The following is a 17,564-nucleotide window of genomic DNA, read 5'->3' on the forward strand; positions in this document are numbered from 1 at the left end:
TGCATAATAGATAAGACAATAGTAGCTTTGATTATGCCTGAAGTAAGATGCATACCCATGTTATCAGAATTAGATGTAAGGAAATGTTTTATTTATGTTGCATGGAATATTGAATGAAGACATTAAAGTAGTTGTAAGGGTTGCATGTCAGGAGGGCATGTGATATTACGCCCAGGGTGTACGATTCGCTACCTTGATATTTCACAGTGGTTATGATCCTTCGTTCATTGAACTTGCAATGACTGTGAAATCTTAACTGTAATCAAGACAAAATTTTTAAATTTATGGGGCATAGGGGCTATTTTCCTGTGTAGGATAAGGAGTTTCGTTACAAAAAGTGTGTCTTTTAAAGATAGCATGCTAGCTTTAAGTACAAAAACTTGGTTATGTTTAATATTTATTGAGGGTGATTGAAGGTATAATTTTGAAATGGTCACACATTCCCTAAAGAGAACATGTCAAATGCAGAAACATTGAAGATCATATGGGAGTGATTAAAGGTTTGTCTCTAAAGTTATTTTTTTTTTAGATGGAAAAGGGGGGCGTTAGATCTCTAATAGAATTCATTTGTTTTTATAACATGAATGATTAATATAGGCTTTGGCTATGTGATAATACATAGTTGGTAAGTGCATTTTTCTTTTTGAATCCAAGACAATTTTCTTGGACTCCTGTGCTTCTTGATATCGTGCAAGATTAACTTCTAATGTTAATGTAGTTCTAGATTTGAAGTTCAAATGAAACGAAGGTAAAAACCACTAGTTATAGTTTGCATCCAATGATTTCTATGGTTATAAATTTTAGCCATCAAACATGTAGCCAAAATATAATGTGCACATCACAAGCCTTGAATCCTCATGAATGTTTCTAATGGAGTTATTCATCATGTTTTTGTTGTTTCACATTTGTGGCAAGGGTCTTGGCTCTTAATATTTGAACTAGATATTCCCACATTTATTTTATGCATATGTAAATAGTTGCTTGATGCTTTGTAGGTGGTCCTGAGACTTAAGAGAAAGCACATTGGTGGTACTCTTATAAAGAAGAAAAAGTGTAGCAAACATCTAAGTTCTTATGCAATTTTTTTGTATTTGTTTTTGGAACTTCTCTTTAAAAGTATTAAGCTTGGTGATATGGCATCCTATGTGTAAGATTCTTACTGAGATTTTCCTTCTTGGCCGGGTAGAGAGCCATTGGATCTATCAAGAATAGAACAAAGATGCTATTTGGGGCTTGAGACTATACGTGGAATAATACAATTAAAATGCATGAACAAGATTGTTCATAGAATCTGCAAATAATGGGTTGCACATTTGCTTTTTTTAGCACAAAGACAAGATATCGAGACTCATGATCCCCTCATATTGACATTAGGTTCTTTCTAAATTTGTTTAATGCATGATTTTTACTCAGATTTACCTATTTGGCTGGATAGAGAGTGATTGGCTCTATCAAGAATAGAACAAAGATGCTATTTGGGGCTTGAGACTCTAGGTGGAGTAATACAATTAAAATGCATGAAGAAGATTGTTCATAGAATATGCACATAATGGGTTGCACATTTGATTTTTTTTAGCACAAAGGCGAGATATCCAAACTCATGATCTCCTCATCTTGACTGTAGCTTCTTTCTAAATTTGTCTAAGGCTAGATGACCCCTAATTAACGCATTATTTTATAGATAAATTTAATGTTCCTGTTCATTTCCTATTCATAACCATGTACATAGTCCAATAAGATTCAAATGCACCACCACATATTAAACTTCATCAAAATTGAGAAAATTTTGTTTGAAGATAATTATTTGACACCAAAAATAGCATAATTTGAATGCATGAACAAGATTGTTCATGATGATGATGATGATGATGATTAACATCCACTGAGACCAAACTTTGGTTTATCAGAACTAAAGAAGCAAATTATTTAGTTTGATTTAAGATTTTATTCCTATGCTCAAAAACCTTAGAGAGAAGCCGCCCGAGCTCGCTATAATTTTGACATCATAGAAGGCTGGGAAGGTCAGTGTTGCAACAAAGATTATGAAACTGAGATCTAATGTGGTTGTACGCGGGGCACTCTAAGAGGAAGTGATTTTCATCCTCGATGTTCATATTCTCACAGAGATGGCATATCATTTCTATCCATGGTGTTTTAGGAACTGCCCAACGACTCGTTTTACTATGGAGCTCATGAGAGTTTGTTCTAATCTTGGCTATCTTAATTTTCTTCTTTGAGATAGTTAAAACAAAGAGATACTTTTGATCTTCTAGGGTGGGGTTGATGACCTCCTTATAATATCTTAATTTTATTTTAGCTGCTAAATCTTTCTCACACCACATTTTTTCTTTGAAATTAGAAGTAACAATATTTTTTATGATAATAATGTTTTGCAATGCAACATTCTCGTCGATATCCCAATGGTTTAACTAGGCCCTGGTGTCTTTATACCAACCTTGTTTGTGTTGAAAATGGCAACAAGAAATGCTAAAAATAGAATTGATAAAAATAGCACTGCTATAAATAGTATTTCAGGTACCAGTGCTGGACTGAGCAATAAGGAATGAAAAATGGAAGTGCTAAAAATAACATTGATATTTTTAGCAGTTCAAGATAGATTCCTATTTTAGTTAGTCCCTGAACTAAAATAGTGAAGTAAAATTCGAATTTGATCTTAGCACTTGTTTGTAAAATAATTAATTAATTCATCTTGAGTTAATTAGTTAAGGAAAATCAAACATGAAGTCTATGTGGGGACATGCAACAATTTCTCCATTAATTGAGGAATTTATCCATCAGTTAAAGAGATAAGTATGAGTTGTAATATTGAGTTGTAATTAGTTGGCTCAGTTAACTGAGTCAAGTCCAGTTAGATTAATTCAAATAGTTTGTTGAATTAATTGTGAGTTTAGTTAGTTAATGCTTGCATGCATGTAACTGCTGCACTTCAGATAACTGAATATTCTCTCATAAATAACTCATGCATGTTAGTTTAGACAGAGACCCAGTTGAGATCAGAGGAGGGACAGTGTACTATCAATTGGATGGATTTTTCCTATAAAGGAAACTTATCTGTGTAGAAGGATTTATCTCCATTAGGATTGCGCAGTTACTACTCGGCCAAGTGAGCAGTGTGAGGTGGGAATTCACATGTGTGGAAGCACTGGACCCCAAGAAAAATTGCGGAAGGAAATAGGAGGCTTGGAGGGCAGAGGAGAAGGTATGTGAGAGGCCTTTGACTATCTATGAGTAGCAGAGGGATTATACTGAGAGTTGGCTGGCTTCCAAGCTAAGTCTTTGTGTAATTCTGTGACTATTTTCCACTTGTATGATAATATAGAGATTGGCGTTTTAGGCTGAGGCTTTCCTCAGATTATATTTCTGTGTTATGTGTGATTGGTTCTCATTCTTAGTTATATGTGTTCTCAGATCTTGCTCAATTCGATTAAGCTTCCACAAAGTTTGTTGTAGAAGTAGATCTTGTATTTTGCTTTAGTCCATTGCATAATCTGTTGATCTACAGTGGGAATTTCTACATGATATCAGAGCGAGGTTTTGTAGAAAAAGTTCTACATGGTATCAAAGCAAAGGTGATCAAGGAGAAGAACTGTATACAAGAAGGAGGGGTTCGAAGGTTTTGGTTCCTGAATATAGAAATTGAGTTCTTATCACATCTCAATTTCACCAATGGCGTTCAACGGTTTAAGACTCGAGTATGCCCTTGATGGCAGCTCGAATTATATAGCCTAGAAGGATCACATGGAGATAGTATTAGAGCATAACAGTATAAAGGAATTCATTGATCAAGAAGTCCCCAAGCCGACTGATGCTACTCAACTGATGGAATGGAAGAAATGTGTGGCTAGAGCAAGGAGAATCCTCCTAGAGGGAGTTCGAGACCACTTTGTCTCGATCCTACATGGGAAGGAGACACCATTTTTGATGTGGAAAACATTGAAAGATCTATATTAGAATAGCAACGATTAGAGGAAGCTGGCGCTGAAAGACAAGCTTCGGAAGATCAAGTGTGAAAAGGGCGACACGATCTCTACATATCTGAACAAGCTCACCACCTGCAGGGATGAGCTTGGAAGTGTAGGGATCATGACCGCTGATGATGACATGGTGAGTCTTCCACTCCTTGGTCTTCCTAAGAGCTGGCGTAGCTACCAAGACTCGGTTAATGGAAGAGAAAAATTGCCAGATTGGGAATGACTTTGGTCAGATCTGATGCAGGAGGAGATAAGAAGAAGCACCAGAGATGGATCTTCTTCATCCAAGGAGGATGAAGAAAATTATGCCTTAGAAAGTAAGGCAAAGAAAGGGAAGGAGAAGGATTCTCATCCAAAATCGAGTTCTTCCCATGGTGGAAAGAAGTTTGACAAATCGAAAGTGTGATGCTTTCATTGTCATGAGGTGGGCCATTTTGCTACAAATTGTCCACTGAGGAAATCCAAGAAGGGATCCGTGGAAGGATCAGAAGGTGAGGCACTGGCCTCACAGTTCTTGGATTTCACACTTTTTTCATTGTATGGTTTCATCCATGGTGGGAAGTGGTTGGTTTCTTGACAGTGGAGCTTCTTTCCACATGACCAGTGACAAGATTTTATTCAATACAGATGCAGATCGCGATGGTAATGATGAAAAGTATAGTATCTCAGGTGTAGGCACAATTGTTTTTTAGAGGGGGCATGGAGCTCGGATTACCTTGACCGATGTCAAATATGTACCAGGACTGACGAAAAACTTGGTGTTGATCACGATGCTAGAAGACAGTGGCTATGATGTAGTCTTTAGTAAGGGAAAGGTTTTCCTTCGACACATCACCAAAAGACAGGTGAAGCAAATCGGTTCATGAGTCAAGAACCTGTATGCTCTTGAGGTTCAATATGCATGCAAAGCCTTGAGGAGCAAGGCAACTGATGAAGACTTGGTGGTTTAGAGGGAGAGTACATTACCTTTCAACATGCAGCCACAAGAGAAGTCTCAAACGATTTTGGAGGAGACACAATTTGTGAAGCAAATTTAGGAGGTTGTGGAGCAGCCACAACTGGGGAAGCCGAGAGGAGACCGAGTGGAGGCATCCACTCATGCAAAGACCTCCAGTAGAGGGAAATTTCGAGCCAAGTGGGTAGAGGGATCACATGCATCCATACCTCTAGGTAGAAGGTGGGGCGATGTGGAGTGATCGTCTCAAGAAGGCTGGAATAGGGGCAGAATCCTTGAGGTACCCAACCTCTTTGATTCGACTTTGCTACTGGAGCCTTGACGAGGAGTAGCAGGATTGGATGAGTGGGTAGAGATAGATGCAGATGGAGTAGCAGAGAGAGCTATAGTGCAGGAGTCCCAAGACTATGTAGAGCTAGCAGGCTGCAGCAATGCGAGAGGCACAGGAGTGTTGCACCAGTGTAGGATGGCATAGAGAGGTGTGCAATGGTGCGAGATCCATGGAGATGTTACAACAACTCAAAGGTCAGATAGGGAGCACTTGTCAGCAGTAGATGGAGCTTCAGCATCAGAGTATGTTTCTAGCCCAACAGAGAGGTCAGTTGGGAGTTTTTTTGTTTCTAGAGTTGCTGGAGCGTCCACACTTGGAAGAAGTGTTGCATGTAGAACATTCCAAAGGTTCAGGATCAGGTTCGAGTTGAATGCCTTTCTTGTTGAGAGGGAGTGTTGAAAATGGCAACAAGAAATGCTAAAAACAGAAGTGCTAAAAATAACACTGCTATAAATAGCAGTTCAAGTACCATTGCTAGACTGAACAACAAGGAATGAAAAATGGAAGTGCTAAAAATATCATTGCTATTTTAGCAGTTCGGGATAGATTCCTATTTTAGTTAGTCCCTGAACTAAAACATTGAAGTAAAATTAGAATTTGATCTTAGAAACTGTTTGTAAAATAATTAATTATTTCATCTTGAGTTAATTAGTTAAGGAAAATCAAACATGAAGTCTATGTGGGGACATGCAACAGTTTCTCCATTGATTGAGGAATTTATCCATCAGTTAAAGAGATAAGGATGAGTTGTAATTAGTTGGCTCAATTAACTGAGTCAAGTCCAGTTATATTAATTCAAATAGTTTGTGGAATTAATTTTGAGTTCAGTTAGTTAATGCTTGCATGCATGTAACTGCTGCACTTCAGATAAATGAATATTCTCTCATAAATAACTCATGCATGTCAGTTTAGACAGAGACCTAGTTGAGATCAGAGGATGGACAACGTACTACCAGTTGGATGGATTTTTCCTATAAAGGAAACTCATCTATGCAAAAGGATTTATCTCCTTCAGGATTGCGTAGTTACTACTGGGCCAAGTGAGTAGTGTGAGGTGGAATTCACATGTTTAGAAGCACTGAACCCCAAGAAAAATTACACAAGGAAATATGAGGCTTGGAGGGCAGAGGAGAAGGTTTGTGAGAGGCCTTTAATTGTCTATGAGCAGTAGAGGGATTATACTGAGAGCTGGTTGGCTTCCAAGCTAAGGATTTGTGTAATTTTGTGACTATTTTCCACTTATATGATAATACAAAGCTTGGGGTTTTAGGGTGAGGCTTTCCCTAGATTATATTTCTGCGTTATGTGTGATTGCTTCTCATTCTCAGTTATATGTGTTCTCATTGATCTTGCTCAATTCGATTAAACTTCCACAGAGTTTTTTGTAGAAGTAGATCTTGTATTTTGCTTTAGTCTATTGCATAATCTGTTGACCTACAGTGGGAATTTCTACAGTTTGAGCCTTTGTTGGTTTTGGCTGGAATTTAAAGCTAGCTTAGGAAATCTATGGTCTCCTATGTTATTGAGTTTGTGCTTGCACAACAGAAGCCTAGTCATAGCTAGGCTCTCGATAGGGGAAAGAACCACTTCTATAAGGAGAATAGGATAGGGTGTATTACTTTTAATTTTGAGGTTATACGTTATAAGATGCTTCTGGATTTGCTCACTCTTTCTCCAGGATTCTCTAGAGATGTTGCAATGCCAAATCTCACATCCATATAAGATAATAGGAGTGACTAAAGTTTCAAAGAGGAACTTCTTTCTATCCCACATTACGAGGTTTGTCATTTTACAATTATTTTCAAGACCAAAATAAGCTTTCCACCCCCCATTAATCCTTTTCTCAATGCTATAGTTCTAGTTGAGCTTGTGATGAATATCAATTCCTAGGTACTTGTAAGAAGATACTTCCTCCAAGTTACTATTTCCATACATAAAATTAGCGTAAGTGTCCTTCTTGGGTTTGATAATCATAACTTTTATTTTGTGAGTGTTAACAGTCATACCCATGGTAGAGCTAAAATCCTTCAGAAGTCTAAGTTGCTTCAAGATCATATGGGCACCTTGCGAGACGAAAAATGTCATCAACATATAGAAGAAGGATGATGACTATCCAGCTAAGATCGTGCCAGTACAGCCTGCTTCCTCTAAACAACCTTCTAGCTTGTTGATGTAAATGCCAAATAGGGTAGGGGAGAGGGGGCAACCTTGTTTAACTCCGATATTACATTTAATATCTTTCGACCACCCCTCATTGCTCTTTAACTTGGTAATTGCATTCTCGTATAACCTTATAGTGGCAACTCTCAACTCGAAAGGAACCTTTAGCTCTTCTAATCTTTTCCATAGGTTGTTTCTAGGAACCATATTGAAAGCCTTTCTAAAGTCCACAAAGCAACAAAAGAGATTGGATATATCATTACGACATTCCTCAACAATGATCCTAAGCGTAACGAGGTGGTCCGTTGTTGAGTGATGCCTTCTAAAACCCGCTTGGACTTTAGCCCACTTACCTTCACTTTCAAGCCATATGCTCAACTTCTTTTCTAAAATAATACCATATAACTTGGCTAAGAGAGGGCTGATCATAATTGTTCGATAATTAGAGGGGTTATTTGTATCCCCACTTTCAAAAATAGGGATAATGAGGCTATGAGTCCATGGTTTAGGGAACCCTTGCTTGATCGCTCGATTGAAAAGCTTGTGGATGTGGGGATGAGAACAAGACCTCCAATTTTTAAGATTTCCGCCTGGTAACCTTCAATGTCCTTAGCTTTCCCATTTGCCAGGTGTTTAACCCCAAAATCAATGTCTTCTAATGAGAAAACTTCTTTCGTTGTGAGCAGGGTTTCAAAGTTATCCTAGTTAGAATCTGCCTCCAGAATCTCTTACACCTTAGAGAGGTGTAAGAGATTCTCTTGTCTTTTATGAATATACTGCCTTTTTTTCCTTTTAGTTAGGGCTTTGTATATTTTTATCTTGCCAATTTTAAGAGGTTCATCAAAAACTTCCTTAATTTCTCTCCTCGCACTTTTACAATCTTTGTCATACCATGGGTTGGTTTTTCTATTTCTCTTATTACTTGAATCTTCAATTGAGAACTTGTTAATAGAATATGAGAGGGTTGTAGTAAAATTATGATAGAGGTCTTCTATGTTGTCTATACTAGATAAAGGAAGCAAATTAGTTTTTAATTCATTTAGAAAGAGATCATTTTTATTTCTATCAAATATTAAGTTCTTGTGGCTATAAGGATTATCTTCTATGGGATCTCTATGCATGACAAAATTGAGAGCTATAAGTAAAGGCCTATGATCAGAGTCAGGCTCGTGGTTGTTTAAGATGTCAAAATTTATTACTTCATTATATAAAGGGAGATCGGAAATAACATAGTCTACCACGCTGCTACCAAGCCCATGGATGCCGGTCATATGACTGGAATTGGGCCACTTCTTTAGACCATTGCAAATTATGAGATCCTGAGCACTACAGAGCTTGACTAGCTCCAACCGAAATAAATTCTCCCCGAGGTCTTTAGAGCTGCTTTTGTACCAACTAGCTAGAGTAAGGTCTTCGTCTAACCAAAGAGGATTAGGGTTGGAATGATTGGTTAGAAGAATAACTTGTTTGCTTGAAGTTCGAGCATTAAAGTCACCCATTAAAGGGATATTACCTTCATTCCTTAGGCTATAAATATCATTCTCTAAACCATTGTAAGGACTATTTTTATCTAGATTCTTTTTCTTATAGAAGTTAGAATTGATGGGGGGGAATAAAAAATTGCTATGTAGGTCTTTTTATCATTAATGTTAGTAATCTCTATCCAACTATATTGGTTGTAAGGGTCGTTTTTATAAATCCTAGCATGGGGGGGAGATTTTCATCTTAATGTAACAAGCTATACCCCCAACGCCTCTACGGGAGGATAGCTTGTTCCAGGTAGACCATAGTGAAAATCCATCTATGTTAGGGACCTTAGATTCTTCGTGCTCCCAAGTTTCAACAAGTAATATAATATCAACATCATTCAAGATCCAACTTAGCTTGGGGCCTTTGTTCCATGGAAAGCCCTAGTAGTTCCAAGAAAGAATCCAGAGCATGTTAAATTGTGATTTATTACTATCTTTTTGGTTTCTATCTAGAATAACAGCTTTTCTATTTCTGATTATTGCCCATTTTCCTTCCTTCCTAGCTTCTTTTACCTTTTGAACCTCCTTTCTTAATTCTGCTTGATCTTCGAGAATGAGATCTTCATTTATAAATATTCCTGTTCCTTTTAGACTTGAGGTTTTAGTAAGTATGTCATACTTATGGTCAGTAGAGCTCACCTTTATTCGGATCAACCTTCCTTTATTCTCAGTTAATTTCCCCAACCTTGTTGCTTCTGTGAAACACGTTGTTTCAATTTGTAATCTATTATGTAATTATGTCTGGGCTATGGCTAAAGTATCCTCGTCTACCTCCTCTTGCAAATTGAAGATTATAAGCTTCAAGGCCCTTTTGTTATGCTCATCGTCTAATTATATCAATTTTTTCATTTCATCTTTAATTGGCTTGATATCTAATTTACATGTCACAATTTTTAGGGTGAGGTGGCTATTAACTTTTTTTTCTAGGTCTTTAATCATGTCCTTCATTTTAAGACTCTCTAAAGTATCAACATCTCCTTGCTGAGATGTTTGGTTCGTATCTTGGTTTTGTTTTTCTATAACCTCCAACCTTGTCTCCATTGCCACCATTTTATTCTCCAATAGTTCTATTCTATTTTCTATTTGTTTTTGGATCTTGTATTCAAGAGATGTGAATTTATTTTCCAACATGGCTTCTAACTCTGTTTGTAGCTTGACTTCTCTTTCTTCTCTATGTTTCTCTAAAGACTCTATATACTCATAAAGGCATAGAGTAACTGTGCTAGGTCTACCTTTGGTAATATTTGGTAGTTGTGGTGAATTATTCATACTTGAAAATATATAAGTAAAAATGTATTAGAAAAATATAAGGAATGTGTGCACTTGATATCAACAAACCGAACCGCAGACCGCACGTGCCCCAGATTGGATCGAACCATAGCCCGTAGATCGGATTGGATCTAGAAAGATGAATGGCTAAGACTGCAAAGATTGGAAAAGTATTTGGAAAAATCGTACCACAGACCCAATTCGCAAACCTAACACAAGATTTTTATAAAACCAAATTTCGAACCACAGAGATGATTGAACCATAGACCCAAATCGATGACATCGCAGACCCGAATCCTTGTTATTCTTCACAAATATGGCACCGCAGACCGACACTACCACTTATTCCTCCTTTTTGTATTGTTTTTTTTCATCTTGTGAATAAACATAATCAGAAATCGTAATACTTGGACCAACGGAAAACTTCTCCTTTATTAAGTCTACAGTTCCGCAAAGGCTAGATTCAAGTACTAAAATCTGCTGCACCATGGACTGTTGATGTCTTTGGCAAGCGTACCACCTGCTAGTGTTGTATTCAGTGTCACAAAACCAATGCGAGGCTACACCTTAGGGGTTTTGAAGATAACGACTGAGAGGGAAAACCCTAGCCGCAGAAGATGTTTGTGTCGCAAGATGAATATATAAACAAATCATAGATTGGGGTTACATTCATCAAGAACATAGTCGAGATGCCATTTTTGGCTTGACTCTGTAGGTGGAGTAAAACAATTTGAATGCGTGAATAATATTGTTCATAGAATAAATGCACAAAAGGGGTTTCACAGTTGTTTTTTTAAACATAAAGCGAGGGATTCAAACTCATGATCCCCTCATCTTGACATTAGTTACTTTTTAAATTTATTAAAACCTATGTGGCCCCTTATTAATGCAATGTGTTATGTGTTTTAGATAAATTAAACGTTATTATACATTTCCTACTCAAAACCACGTACACAATCCAACAAGATTCAAATGCACCAACACATTTTAAATTTCATCAACACTGAAAAACTTTTGTTTGAAGAAACTTGTGTTTGAAGATAATTGTTTTACAGCAAGAGTTTTACAATGTGAGTTTTACAATGTATAGACTGCAGTTGCATTCATCTTGAAGAATATGCATAAATCGAGTCTGCTAATAGTTTGAAAGTATAAGTGTGAATGAAAGAGAGGTGATGAACAACAAAACAAGTACAATCATAACAATCTATCACAACACACTTCCTTTACTTTAATGTTTAACTTTAAATACAATATTAACAATCTCAACTAGATTAATTCTAATAAATGAATAAGTGTATTACAATGTGTTATTTTGTATGTGTTTATAAGGGTCTATAACACTTTTATCTTACAATAAAGTAATCCTACCTTCACCTTATATTTTTTTTTATAATAAATCCTTTCGAATTCTATAATTATAACTATTAAAATTTATTTTACTTTATCAAATTGAAGTCGAAATTAAAATTTGATGCATTATTGATTTCCCTCGCTGGAAATATATGTTTTATTTTTGCCAGAAATTGAAATTTGATGTATTATTGATTTCCCTCGTCGAAAATATATCTTTTATTTTTGCCATTTATTAAAATTAACGCTAACACACATCATTTTTTTTGGCTGCGCTAATTTATTTGAGTTCATATAAATTTACTAAAAAAAATTAATCTTAATTATCAATTCATGTGATCTAATCTATATATTATATTTTTTTAACTTTCTATCCTTCTATATATTATTATAAATCTATCTATTTAATTTTATAATATTATTATTTTGTATTTTGTATATTTATTTATTACGCCGTAAGGCGTTTCCCTCTGAGATCCATCCCCCATTTTGCCTATGTGTCCTCCTCTGACGCCGTATGATGAGATGTTAGACGATTACAAACACCAGAACCGTCGATCAAAAATGTCACTAAGGCGATGCGGTCCGGGTAATGAAGAGCGCGGAGTGCCAATCGCCATTCCACATACCGATATTTCTTCCACTGTTACTCCGGTTTATTGTGTAAATAATATATTCTTCCACATTCTGTGCTGAAAATGGTGTCAAACGACAAGGCCTCCGTCACGAAGGAGCTCAACAATAAGCACAGAAAGGTAAAGCTTCAAGGTCTCATGTTTTTTCTTTGAATAGTTCCGAAAATGTAGTGTGGATTTTGATTTATCTGTAAATGCGCCGAAAGCCCTAGAATTTTTTTTCTTTGTAGATTTGTAGTCCGAGCTATATTTTTACTAGGGTCAGCTATTTTTTGTTTTGCCATTCATTCTTGAAATTATGCAGGGTCTCGGTACAAGTAATTCTAAAGAGGGGAAAGAATATTTTAAAAATTTGCAAAAACATAAAAAAGACTTCATGTGGATTAACGATGACGATGGAGATGCAATTGAATTAGCCTTCAGCAAGAAGAAAATAGAGGCCAGAAAGAACTGGCTAAGACATTTTCGAGGTAATGAAATTAGTTTCCATAATGAGTAAATGTTGTTGAATGGAAGACTGCTAATTTTCTCACAATTCTAACATTAATGAATCTAATGGCAGTCGGGGACATATTTGGACCAGACTGACAAGCTTATCAAGTACAACAACTTTGTAAACAAGGAACTGATCCTATTTTCCATGGCTGATTTGCAAAGATCCATCCCATCCATGGTTGATGGTTTGAAACCAGGGCAAAGAAAAATATTGTTTTGTTCTTTCAAGAGAAATTTTGTTACGCAAGCAAAGGTTGTCTCATCTTACCATGAAATTATTTACTCCCTTATCGGCAGTGCTTATTGGACTCTTGGAATTTACAATAATAATGTTTTTTCCTTAAACAGGTGGCTCAATTCTCGGGTTATGTCTCAGAGAATTCTGCTTACCATCACGGTGAGCAGAGTCTTGCTAGCACAATTATTGGAATGGCACAAGATTTTGTTGGAAGTAACAACATTAACCTTCTTGCCCCGCTTGGACAATTTGGTACCAGAGCCCAGGTGAGAAATTCAGGGAGGTAGTTGCTTTTGAATCTTAATGATCTTTACCACTGCTATTTATTCTTACATCTAAATGAAACCTCCTGCCTATGTGGGTCGTTTATGACGGTGGAAAAGACCATGCAAGCGCTCGATATGTTTTCACATGCCTGTCACAAATAACACGCTTCTTGTTCCCAAAAGACGATGATGTACTCTTGGATTACTTGAATGAAGATGGCCAGAAAATTGAGCCAACGTGGTAAGTAGTTCGGTATAGAAGAGTGATAAATTGTTGTATTCAGAATTGTGTATAAGTTGATAGGCAGGTACAGAAGGATGGCGAATTGTGGGATTCAGAAATTGCGTATAACCCTGGGGAGTCTTGTACACCAGGAATTTGTGTTATATATATGTTTTATTGCAAGCATGGGTTTTCATTGGTTTTCTGTATGTGGCTTAGATATGTGCCAATTATTCTGATGGTCCTTGTGAATGGAAGTGAAGGAATTGGAACTGGTTGGAGTTCCTTTGTACCTAACTACAACCCAAGGGATATTGCCGCAAATATAAAGCGCATGCTTAATGATGAACCCTTGCAGCCAATGACACCTTGGTACAAGGGTTTTAAGGTAATATTGTGTCCATTATTCAATATAGAGATTTGCAGAATATTTTACAAATTTGATTCAACTCTGACGCCGTACGATGAGATGTTAGACGATTACAAACACCAGAACCGTCGATCAAAAATGTCACTGAGGCGATGCAGTCCGGGTAATGAAGAGCGTGGAGTGCCAATCGCCATTCCACATACCGATATTTCTTCCTCTGTTACTCCGGTTTATTGTGTAAATAATATATTCTTCCACATTCTGCGCTGAAAATGGTGTCAAACGACAAGGCCTCCGTCACGAAGGAGCTCAACGATAAGCACAGAAAGGTAAAGCTTCAAGGTCTCATGTTTTTTCTTTGAATAGTTCCGAAAATGTAGTGTGGATTTTGATTTATCTGTAAATGGGCCGAAAGCCCTGGAATTTGTTTTCTTTGTATAATTTGTAGTCCGAGCTATATTTTTACTAGGGTCAGCTATTTTTTGTTTTGCCATTCATTCTTGAAATTATGCAGGGTCTCGGTACAAGTACTTCTAAAGAGGGGAAAGAATATTTTAAAAATTTGCAAAAACATAAAAAAGACTTCATGTGGATTAACGATGACGATGGAGATGCAATTGAATTAGCCTTCAGCAAGAAGAAAATAGAGGCCAGAAAGAACTGGCTAAGACATTTTCGAGGTAATGAAATTAGTTTCCATAATGAGTAAATGTTGTTGAATGGAAGACTGCTAATTTGCTCACAATTCTAACATTAATGAATCTAATGGCAGTCGGGGACATATTTGGACCAGACTGACAAGCTTATCAAGTACAACGACTTTGTAAACAAGGAACTGATCCTATTTTCCATGGCTGATTTGCAAAGATCCATCCCATCCATGGTTGATGGTTTGAAACCAGGGCAAAGAAAAATATTGTTTTGTTCTTTCAAGAGAAATTTTGTTACGCAAGCAAAGGTTGTCTCATCTTACCATGAAATTATTTACTCCCTTATCGGCAGTGCTTATTGGACTCTTGGAATTTACAATAATAATGTTTTTTCCTTAAACAGGTGGCTCAATTCTCGGGTTATGTCTCAGAGCATTCTGCTTACCATCACGGTGAGCAGAGTCTTGCTAGCACAATTATTGGAATGGCACAAGATTTTGTTGGAAGTAACAACATTAACCTTCTTGCCCCGCTTGGACAGTTTGGTACCAGAGCCCAGGTGAGAAATTCAGGGAGGTAGTTGCTTTTGAATCTTAATGATCTTTACCACTGCTATTTATTCTTACATCTAAATGAAACCTCCTGCCTATGTGGGTCGTTTATGACGGTGGAAAAGACCATGCAAGCGCTCGATATGTTTTCACATGCCTGTCACCAATAACACGCTTCTTGTTCCCAAAAGACGATGATGTACTCTTGGATTACTTGAATGAAGATGGCCAGAAAATTGAGCCAACGTGGTAAGTAGTTCGGTATAGAAGAGTGATAAATTGTTGTATTCAGAATTGTGTATAAGTTGATAGGCAGGTACAGAAGGATGGCGAATTGTGGGATTCAGAAATTGCGTATAACCCTGGGGAGTCTTGTACACCAGGAATTTGTGTTATATATATGTTTTATTGCAAGCATGGGTTTTCATTGGTTTTCTGTATGTGGCTTAGATATGTGCCAATTATTTTGATGGTCCTTGTGAATGGAAGTGAAGGAATTGGAACTGGTTGGAGTTCCTTTGTACCTAACTACAACCCAAGGGATATTGCCGCAAATATAAAGCGCATGCTTAATGATGAACCCTTGCAGCCAATGACACCTTGGTACAAGGGTTTTAAGGTAATATTGTGTCCATTATTCAATATAGAGATTTGCAGAATATTTTACAAATTTGATTCAACTCTGACGTCGTACGATGAGATGTTAGACGATTACAAACACCAGAACCGTCGATCAAAAATGTCACTGAGGCGATGCGGTCCGGGTAATGAAGAGCGTGGAGTGCCAATCGCCATTCCACATACCGATATTTCTTCCTCTGTTACTCCGGTTTATTGTGTAAATAATATATTCTTCCACATTCTGCGCTGAAAATGGTGTCAAACGACAAGGCCTCCGTCACAAAGGAGCTCAACGATAAGCACAGAAAGGTAAAGCTTCAAGGTCTCATGTTTTTTCTTTGAATAGTTCCGAAAATGTAGTGTGGATTTTGATTTATCTGTAAATGGGCCGAAAGCCCTGGAATTTGTTTTCTTTGTATAATTTGTAGTTCGAGCTCTATTTTTACTAGGGTCAGCTATTTTTTGTTTTGCCATTCATTCTTGAAATTATGCAGGGTCTCAGTACAAGTACTTCTAAAGAGGGGAAAGAATATTTTAAAAATTTGCAAAAACATAAAAAAGACTTCATGTGGATTAACGATGACGATGGAGATGCAATTGAATTAGCCTTCAGCAAGAAGAAAATAGAGGCCAGAAAGAACTGGCTAAGACATTTTTGAGGTAATGAAATTAGTTTCCATAATGAGTAAATGTTGTTGAATGGAAGACTGCTAATTTGCTCACAATTCTAACATTAATGAATCTAATGGCAGCCGGGGACATATTTGGACCAGACTGAGATGCTTATCAAGTACAGTGACTTTGTAAACAAGGAACTGATCCTATTTTCCATGGCTGACTTGCAAAGATCCATCCCATCCATGGTCGATGGATTGAAACCAGGGCAAAGAAAAATTTTGTTTTGTTCTTTCAAGAGAAATTTTGTCACACAAGCAAAGGTTGTCTCATCTTACCATGAAATTATTTACTCCCTTATCGACAGTGCTTATCGGACTCTTGGAATTTACAATAATAATGTTGTTTCCTTAAACAGGTGGCTCAATTCTCTGGTTATGTCTCAGAGCATTCTGCTTACCATCATGGTGAGCAGAGTCTTGCCAGCACAATTATGGGAATGGCACAAGATTTTGTTGGAAGTAACAACATTAACCTTCTTGCCCCGCTTGGACAATTTGGTACCAGAGCCCAGGTGAGAAATTCAAGGAGGTAGTTGCTTTTGAATCTTAATGATCTTTACCACTGCTATTTATTCTTACATCTAAATGAAACCTCCTGCCTATGTGGGTCGTTTATGACGGTGGAAAAGACCATGCAAGCGCTCGATATGTTTTCACATGCCTGTCACCAATAACACGCTTCTTGTTCCCAAAAGACGATGATGTACTCTTGGATTACTTGAATGAAGATGGCCAGAAAATTGAGCCAACGTGGTAAGTAGTTCGGTATAGAAGAGTGATAAATTGTTGTATTCAGAATTGTGTATAAGTTGATAGGCAGGTACAGAAGGATGGCGAATTGTGGGATTCAGAAATTGCGTATAACCCTGGGGAGTCTTGTACACCAGGAATTTGTGTTATATATATGTTTTATTGCAAGCATGGGTTTTCATTGGTTTTCTGTATGTGGCTTAGATATGTGCCAATTATTCTGATGGTCCTTGTGAATGGAAGTGAAGGAATTGGAACTGGTTGGAGTTCCTTTGTACCTAACTACAACCCAAGGGATATTGCCGCAAATATAAAGCGCATGCTTAATGATGAACCCTTGCAGCCAATGACACCTTGGTACAAGGGTTTTAAGGTAATATTGTGTCCATTATTCAATATAGAGATTTGCAGAATATTTTACAAATTTGATTCAACTCTGACGTCGTACGATGAGATGTTAGACGATTACAAACACCAGAACCGTCGATCAAAAATGTCA

General features: G+C 37.1%; 1 protein-coding gene and 3 long non-coding RNA genes across 5 annotated transcripts; all 4 read left to right on the top strand.

Annotated features, from left to right (window-relative positions):
• The first annotated feature begins 12,836 nt into the window (after positions 1–12,836).
• Positions 12,837–13,843, top strand: LOC149204197 (uncharacterized). The gene is made up of 3 exons (XR_016251750.1): positions 12,837–12,972; positions 13,068–13,464; positions 13,666–13,843. It is a non-coding gene; the product is annotated as an uncharacterized LOC149204197 (long non-coding RNA).
• A 180-nt stretch (positions 13,844–14,023) lies between these two features.
• Positions 14,024–14,525, top strand: LOC149204198 (DNA topoisomerase 2-like). Its single transcript, XM_089397071.1, has 2 exons — positions 14,024–14,145; positions 14,331–14,525. Exons 1-2 carry the CDS (start codon positions 14,089–14,091, stop codon positions 14,523–14,525), a joined length of 252 nt encoding a protein of 83 aa, XP_089253197.1. The 5' UTR covers positions 14,024–14,088.
• A 70-nt stretch (positions 14,526–14,595) lies between these two features.
• Positions 14,596–15,637, top strand: LOC149204199 (uncharacterized). The gene is made up of 3 exons (XR_016251753.1): positions 14,596–14,774; positions 14,870–15,266; positions 15,512–15,637. It is a non-coding gene; the product is annotated as an uncharacterized LOC149204199 (long non-coding RNA).
• Positions 15,638–16,750: 1,113 nt separating this feature from the next.
• LOC149204200 (uncharacterized) lies at positions 16,751–17,447 on the top strand. Of its 2 annotated transcripts, XR_016251752.1 has the most exons (3): positions 16,751–16,827; positions 16,945–17,068; positions 17,270–17,447. It is a non-coding gene; the product is annotated as an uncharacterized LOC149204200 (long non-coding RNA). The 2 variants fall into 2 exon arrangements; XR_016251751.1 differs by lacking the exon at positions 16,751–16,827 and having other exon boundaries at positions 16,850–17,068.
• Positions 17,448–17,564: the final 117 nt, after the last annotated feature.

Source organism: Pinus tabuliformis, chromosome 1_2, assembly GCF_031772625.1.
Source record: "Pinus tabuliformis cultivar Carrire ecotype Pingquan chromosome 1_2, CPIR1, whole genome shotgun sequence".
Taxonomy (NCBI): Eukaryota; Viridiplantae; Streptophyta; class Pinopsida; order Pinales; family Pinaceae; genus Pinus; species Pinus tabuliformis.

Bases quoted from the DNA above. Each gene is read 5' to 3' on its own strand.
- LOC149204198 (XM_089397071.1), top strand. From the start codon at position 14,089: ATGGTGTCAAACGACAAGGCCTCCGTCACGAAGGAGCTCAACGATAAG. The intron at 14,146-14,330 runs GTAAAGCTTCAA...GAAATTATGCAG, and splicing joins TCAACGATAAGCACAGAAAG to GGTCTCGGTACAAGTACTTC.